At 35.8% G+C, this 7,730-nt stretch overlaps 1 protein-coding gene across 3 annotated transcripts in view; it reads left to right on the top strand.

Moving 5' to 3' along the window:
• Positions 1-1,620: 1,620 nt before the first annotated feature.
• The window catches only part of LOC146000274 (RNA-binding protein lark-like), a 30,380-nt gene continuing 24,270 nt past the window's right edge, over positions 1,621-7,730 (top strand). For all 3 annotated transcript variants that reach the window (XM_083137749.1, XM_083137748.1, XM_083137750.1), the window contains exon 1: positions 1,621-1,722. In XM_083137749.1, the coding sequence (XP_082993875.1) occupies positions 1,716-1,722 (7 nt within the window). In that variant the 5' untranslated portion in view covers positions 1,621-1,715. The remainder of the gene's footprint in view (positions 1,723-7,730) is intronic.

Raw genomic sequence — 7,730 nt, 5'->3', positions numbered from 1 at the left:
GTGTTCCCCTGTGCTTAGCACCACGCCATGAAGGCGTATAGGGGGTGTGGGGGCAACGCCCCACACTTTCTTGATCCGGTCGTGAGTGGGGGTGATGTGATCAGCATCACACCCCTGACCGCCTTTACCTCCCAGGTACCCATGTTATTCGACGCTGGACTTCAATGAAATAATAATAATTAATTACTACTAATAATACTACTAATACCATTACTACTATTAAGTAGATCTACATAAATATAGTATTTACGAAAGGAATAGAACGAAATTACTTTCTAGTCATTCGATTTTGTCAGATTCTAGGAGCATTTTTTTGTTTCTTTGTTACGAAATAATTGTCTAGTCAACGAGGTGAGACATTTAAGTGTGAAGAAAATCCATAAAAGCAAGAAAATATATTTTAAAAAATTGAAATATTCGAAGTATGGAACTCATCCAAGGAGCTGCGATGGTCTGGTCGGTAGGGCGTCTGACAACCACGTGGGAGGTCAGGGTTCGATTCCCGGAATTGGTTGGAATTTTTCAGCTCATGTCCGCGATTGGCATCTGGATTGTCTCGCTGTTCTTATCAACAAAACATTTTACAATTGTTAATCTTATTGTCGTTTGATATCAGAAATTTAAACGTGCCAGTGTAATCAATGGGAAGGCGGACTGGTGGCTGTGTATTCTTGTTCGCCTAGCTCTTGTCTATACATACCCGCTTACAACGAACCAAGAACTTTCTTTAGTTAATAATGCTCATTTTCACACACACAAAAAGTACATGTTCATTGAACACTGTTGCAGTTGAGATACAAAACAACTTTTTTCTCTCTTAAATCATAAGTGCCCTCATATTTTATTATCAAGAATTCGTGTTTATTTTCAAGGCATTCTCTGTGAAAGACGCGTGTTTGAAATGCTGTGCTTTTCTCCATGCTGCATGGGAATAACAATTCAAATTATTATTATTATTATTAGTAGTAGTAGTAGTATTGCCGCAGATCTTTAATTGATAAATTGACCATTTTTAATTTTCTTCACAGCATTTTCACAATATTTCAAAAGCTCAAGGGGGATTTAAAGCCCGTAACTCCTCCTTGCGTACGCCAATGCAGCAAAGTATATTCGAGTCCCAAACTAATTGTATATGTTCGTTGTTAGAACAAACTCTCATCACCCCGGAAAAGTTTGGTGGGGAGAACTGCCCCTGTTCCCCCGGGATTTCGCACCCTGTAATCCTGTAATGACCATAGAATCTGTGGACCATAGCGTACGCTACGCTTATGCTACAATACAATTCGCAGCAAACCTCAACCTATGGGGAATTTTTGTAACCTTATGCACCAAATACAGCAATTTATTTTGGGAAAGACTAAAGGAAAATTATAATGTTAAATATCCTCTCTTTTATTACTTTAACCTTCCAATCTACTTCGTGAAATGCGCTGATTTCAGTGATCATGATCATATCCGTGTTGATGACCGGTTTCAAGGTTGATGAAATTCTTATTTGCATTTTGCACCATGCAGCCTCGAATCCTGATTCATCCAAACATGCTCGCAAAGCTACTTCGGCCGAAAGGCTTCAAAAGCCTTAACTTCATTGGCTGACTCATATTGATGTATGAAACAACGGAAGGCTATTGGTTGTTATCTTTGCGCCCTTCTGAGTGACGCCATTTCACTCTACCTCTTTTGTTCAACAAGACGCAAGGAGAAGACTTCGTAAAATGTCAGGTAAGCAGTTTATGAAATATCTTGTAGCTTTTGAAATATGTAGATGTGAAAAGTAATGAAGTAATTGAAGAATGTACGATAGTCATAATTATGTCTTTTTATTGTATTCTTAATAAAATAACCTGGAAGATAATACCGGCTAGTTTCACAATGTTATTTAGCATGTTCGTTCTGTGTAATAAATATAGAAAATTGAAAAATAGAACAGCGTACACGCTTGATTTTGCTGTATGATGCCCTTTATATTTATTGCAGCCGAGAATTTGCGCCGGGGGTTGATTGAAGCTATCACGTGTTTAAGACATTACGCATCCGGCGAAGCCATTTTTATTTTTTTGTAAACTGCTTTGCTATTTGAAAAAGTGTGCAAAGACGAATAGAGGTTGCTGCATCGCAAACGCAGGGTTCATATTTTTGACTGTTCACGGTACATGCAAACGTTGTAATGGGCTTAGTCCTTTGACGGCTTCAGAAATTACGCTTTAGGTTTGTCGGATCAAAGTACAAAGAGTATGCACGGAGCTTGTGTTGTATCTGGCGAAACACGCGGGATGTGCATTAATATTCATTACAAAATGTTTACAAGCGTTCACTTATGAAATAGAAAATTGTGCTTGTGCGTTCGTAATAAAGGGATGTGCAATTAAACTAAAATATACCTATATAGTGTACGGTTAGGCCACATGGTATGGTTTGTTCTCTGAGGATAACTTATCTTTTAAGAATCTTTATATCTCGTGAGACAAACAATGAATTGTTGATGAGGTGCTTGTATCTCTAATAACTGTTAGTATAATATTTTCAACGGTTGTTATATTTTTAATTGTAAAAATTATCTCAACCATCATTCACAAAATAGGCAGGAAGTGCTTGGCACAGAGAAAATACTATATATTTTCTCGTGTTGCTTGCAGGGCAGGGAGTGCATGTTAATCTGCCCACTCATTTAAAATGATTATCTTAAACTGTTAACGTGTTATAACTGGACCAGATTTATCCATAGATGGAGAGAGAAAGAGTGCCCTTTCTGTTTTCAGGATTTCAAATCTTGTTTAACACAATGGAAGTATATGGTGTCTTGACAAGGCTGTTACAGTGCAAGGGCTGGTATCTTTGGTATTCCCATCAGAATGTGTGGGCATTTTGAGTCAAAAATTTCAAACTAAAATAATTATTTTGTTTAAATTTTGCACCGATTCCTGGATGGAAAGCCCCAAAAACAATTCACGGAATGTTCCGCGAAGCAGATAGGTAAATACGAATGTCAAAAATTGACTAAACTCAGAATTTATAGGTGTCAGACAGATAGTAAACTTTTACCATCTACAGTCACAAATGAAAAGGAGACTGGAGAAGAGCGGTTCCTCCCTGTGCCTGTTCTATAGTTTCCATAAAACAAACATGCTTTCTTTACCAAAATTGTGTTAAACTTTCCTTCTTTAAGCTTGGCACCCTCCCCAATAGTCTGCATTCCAGAAAAATAAAACTTGGGTCAAACTTGTAATTAAGAGATGCTTTTTTTACTTTGTAAGTAGTGAGCATCCATGTGTCAACCTCACTTCCACATACTACACCCCATTTTGCTGTTCAACCTCTGGACATACAGCCTATGTAATCCTCTATATCATAGTTTCTCAACCTATGGGACGTGACCTACTGCTGGGTCTCGAAGCTAACTAACTAACTCTCTAGCCTTCTTAAACCCAAAGGTTCATGGCTGCAGCAACACAGGCCTTCCATATGTCCCTATCTTGAGCAAGATCTATATACTCTTTTCCATCCCTACCGATTTCCTTTAGGTCCATCTCAACGTTGTCCCTCCATCTTCGTCTTGGCCTTCCTACAGGTCTCTTACCATCTGGTTTCCCAACAAGAATCCTGTAAACTCCTCTTTCCTCTCCCATTCGTGCCACATGGCCTGCCCACCTAAGTCTTCTTGATTTAATTATTCTAATAATATCTGGACATGAATACAAATTATGTAGTTCTAAATTATGTAACCTTCTCCACTCACCTGTCTCCTCATCCCTTTTAGGTCCAAATATTTTCCTAAGAATCTTATTTTCAAATACTCTCAATTTATGTTCCTCTTTCAATGTAAGGGACCAAGTTTCACACCCGTATAATACTACAGCCAAAATTACTGTTTTGTATATTTTAACTTTTAGTTTTAGATATTAAACGAGAAGACAAAAGTTTATGAAGAGAGAAGTAACATGCATTTCCTGAATTAAGCCTACTTTTTATTTCCTCTTTAATATAATTTTCATTTGTTAATATTACTCCTAAGTATTTGAATTTGGAAACTGGTTCAAACGATTTGTTATCAATAATTAGATTTTGATTATTACCTAACACTTGGTTTCGGCCTGTAAGCATATATTTAGTTTTCTCTTTGTTAACTTCCAAACCTATCTCTTTAGCAGTTTTGAAAAATATTTTAGCATTATTCTTAATCGTATTTATATCATCCCCCAGTAAGTCTACATCATCTGCATATGCTAACAACTGAGTCACACCATTTAATTTTAGTCCTTCTTTAGTTTCTTTTACCTTCCTAACAGCATATTCTAAGGCAAAATTAAAGAGCAATGGAGATAATGCATCTCCTTGTTTTAACCCATCATGAATTATAAATTTGTCAGACATATTATTACCCACACGAATTTTACTTTGTTTCACTGGTGCATATTTTTATCATACTAACAAGCTTCTTAGGTATTCCAAACTCTACTAATATATTATATAATTTATCTCTTTTGACCGAATCATATGCTTTTTTGAAATCAATGAATAGCTGATGGACATTTTGATTATATTCCCACTTTTTTTCAAGTGTCTGTCTGATGTGAAAAATTTGATCTGTAGTTGATCTGTTACGTTTAAATCCACATTGATAACACCTATAATTTCATTAGCATATGGGGTTAGTCTTGTTAAAAGAATGTTAGACAATATTTTGTATGTTGTTGAGAGTAGAGAAATTCCACGGTAATTATTGCAGTTCATTTTATCACCTTTTTTAAACACAGGAACAATTATGGATTCTTTCCACTGTTGAGGGATTTCTTCTTTATTCCATATTAAACAAATTAATTTATGAATTTGACATATTAATGAATTTCCACCATATTTAATTAACTCAGATGGTATTAAATCAATGCCAGGTGCTTTGTTATTCTTAAGCCTTTTAATAGCATCTTTAACTTCAGTCAAGTTAGGTTCTGGAACTAAAGGTTCTGCTGTGTGTACTTCATTCACTTCTGATTTATCTCCTACATGGACATTTAAAAGGTCATTAAAGTAGTTCTTCCATCTATTTAGAATATCACTTGGGTCAGCTAGAAAATCACCGTCTTTATCTTTTATCAAGTTTACTTTAGGTTGCCACCCCTTTCTAAATTCATTTACACCTTTATATAAATCTCTGATATTTTTATTTTTGCTGTTTGTTTCAATTTCGTTAATTTTGCTTTTCAAGTAATCTCTTTTTTTACTTCTAAACGTGCGGTTAACTTCTCGCTTTATTGTATTATAATTGCTTAGATTTGTATCATCCGAGTTATTTAACCACCTAAGTCTAGCCTGATTTCTTATTTCTATTAGATTATGACATTCATTATCAAACCATGGCTTACTTTTTCTTGGTTTATGGTATCCTATACTTTCTTTAGCTGCTGATTCTATTGCATTACGTATGTGCTCCCAATTCTTATTTACGTCTGTTTCAGAGCAGAGCTCGAAAATTTATTTACTGTGTCTTATAAACCTATTACAATTAAATTACTAAATAACTGTCTTTTAAATTGCTATGGAACCCTGATTTTATGTTCCTCAATTTTACGTTTTCCAAATTATACATTTAATCTTCATGGTCCCAGCAGGGCAAAATGCTACAAAATTTTCCTATATTTTAAGTTCCTTCATCTTGGTCTGTTAGCAAAAATATGATTATGAACTGGGTACACACCCCTCTGCTGGCGCTCATGCCTATTGGTCAAATGAAGTGTAATAAATTCAAGGTGGGTTCTGGATTGAAAAAGGTTAAGAACCACTGCTCTATATGGTTGTGTTGCCTGTGGTTTGTCCTTATATGTGCTAATACTAAGGGTCCTGTCTCCGTACATTCTGAGGGTACAAATAACAAGACCTGTTTATGATGAAAGCATTTTTTTAAACATTTATGCCATGACCAAAATGCTAGCATGTAAAGTGAAAATTCTTAGGTCATTTGAGATGCCATGTCATTTCTCAAGGATAGAATCAGTCCCATTTTTCATAGCATAACCAATCAGAAGTAACTGCTAGGTCATGAGTGCAGATGTAATTTTTTAAAAGCTGATAACTAGGACCCGGGAGTTTGTTACATTTTTTTTAGTGAGCATTGAATCAAATACTTGTGCGAGATTGACATGTGTGATGAAAATCAAAGTAGACTAACTTGATAATGTATGTTTTGACATATTTTACCAATTCAGCATTTTTTTTACAACATATTGAATTTTCTCGTAATTAGACACATTCCTGTATAATTTCATAATTGTCTGGCATGTAATCAATTATTTTTTAATTTATTCTTCGTACCTGTAGCGTAACATCAGTTTATAATCGAAGACAGGAGAATGAAATTACAGACAAAGAAATTAAAAGCAGATGCCATCTTTTCTTACCAACTAGTACAGAATAATACCCCCTTTTTATCTTGCAAACATTATTGAAGAAAAATGTTCTCCGTTGTTGTATGGGCATGAGAATCGCCATAATCAGGTTTTTTTTTATTTTTTTTTTATTTTTAAGCTTCTCACAAGTGAAAAGTAAAAATAACGTTTGGCAATTGAGTACGGGAGTTCCAGTATTGCTTGTCGTTGAGCCACGCACGTGTCAGTGTGTATATTCTGTCCCGGCTCTGATATCTCTATAGCAGTCTAATGGAAAGAAGTAGGCACAAGTAGTGACAAGAGACTGCTCCACCACACAGCTTCCACAAAGTTGTAAATCTGACATAGTAGTAAATTAATTGTAGTGAACCTCATAATATTATCAGTATTTTCCCACTACATTCTACGGTTCAAGGAATTCTGACTTAATGTAATAACTCCATCCCCACCCTAGTTGATCTTTCCTGGACAAAAGTACCGTTGTGCATTTTTTTTTTTGCTTTACTTGGAAATTTTATGACAATTACGTACATTCTTTACAGTTTTATAGCACATAAAATCCTGGGCCCTACTGATAACTAGGGAAAGGAACTTTAGGTAATTAAATGTTTTTTCTGCGATAAGATACAGACCCTCATTTTTGCCAAAATTCTGATTATAGCCTTATATGTCAACACAGCAAATTTTATTTTACATAAAAACACATATTTTCCAGTTTTCCGTATGTAAATACATATTTTGCGAATTTTCATTTTAAATACATAAAATCGCTCATTGACTTCATCCACCTCGAAATCCTCGAAGGAAAAATGTTTATAGGCTACTCTGCACCTCTTTCATAACTAGAGTGCTAGGTTTGTTTTGTCTTTGAACACCCTCGCTGGCAGACTTCTGGCACCTCGCCTACGATCCTATTGGGAGAAAATAGCTGTAAGTAGTAGCTGGGGCTGGCTACACGTAATGATAGCAAGGCTTTTTAATGAAGCAATGCAGCTATTGTGGCCGGAAGGCATAACATTTGACAATGTTCTTCTCCTCGTGACAGATGCTGCAGCTTACATGAAAAAAGCTGCAGTAGGCCTTGCCGTTAGCTACCCCAAAATGGTGCACGTTAAATGTGTGGCCCATGCGTTGCATAGAATATGTGAAAAGATAAGAGCTCTTTATCCCAATGTCGATAAACTGGTTTCAAATGGCAAGAAAGTTTTTATCAAGTTGGCTAGAAGAATAGACAATTTTAAACAAAAATGTCCTGAGGTTCCCCTTCCCCCTACACCTGCAGTTACGCGATGGGGCACTTGGTTGGATGCAGATGTTATGCCCAGAAGTTTGAAAAAATTGTATCTGTTG

This window comes from Lepisma saccharinum, chromosome 16 (genome assembly GCF_977018435.1).
Source record: "Lepisma saccharinum chromosome 16, izLepSacc3.1, whole genome shotgun sequence".
Classification (NCBI taxonomy): Eukaryota; Metazoa; Arthropoda; class Insecta; order Zygentoma; family Lepismatidae; genus Lepisma; species Lepisma saccharinum.
This window is presented reverse-complemented; position numbering and strand designations above follow the sequence as displayed.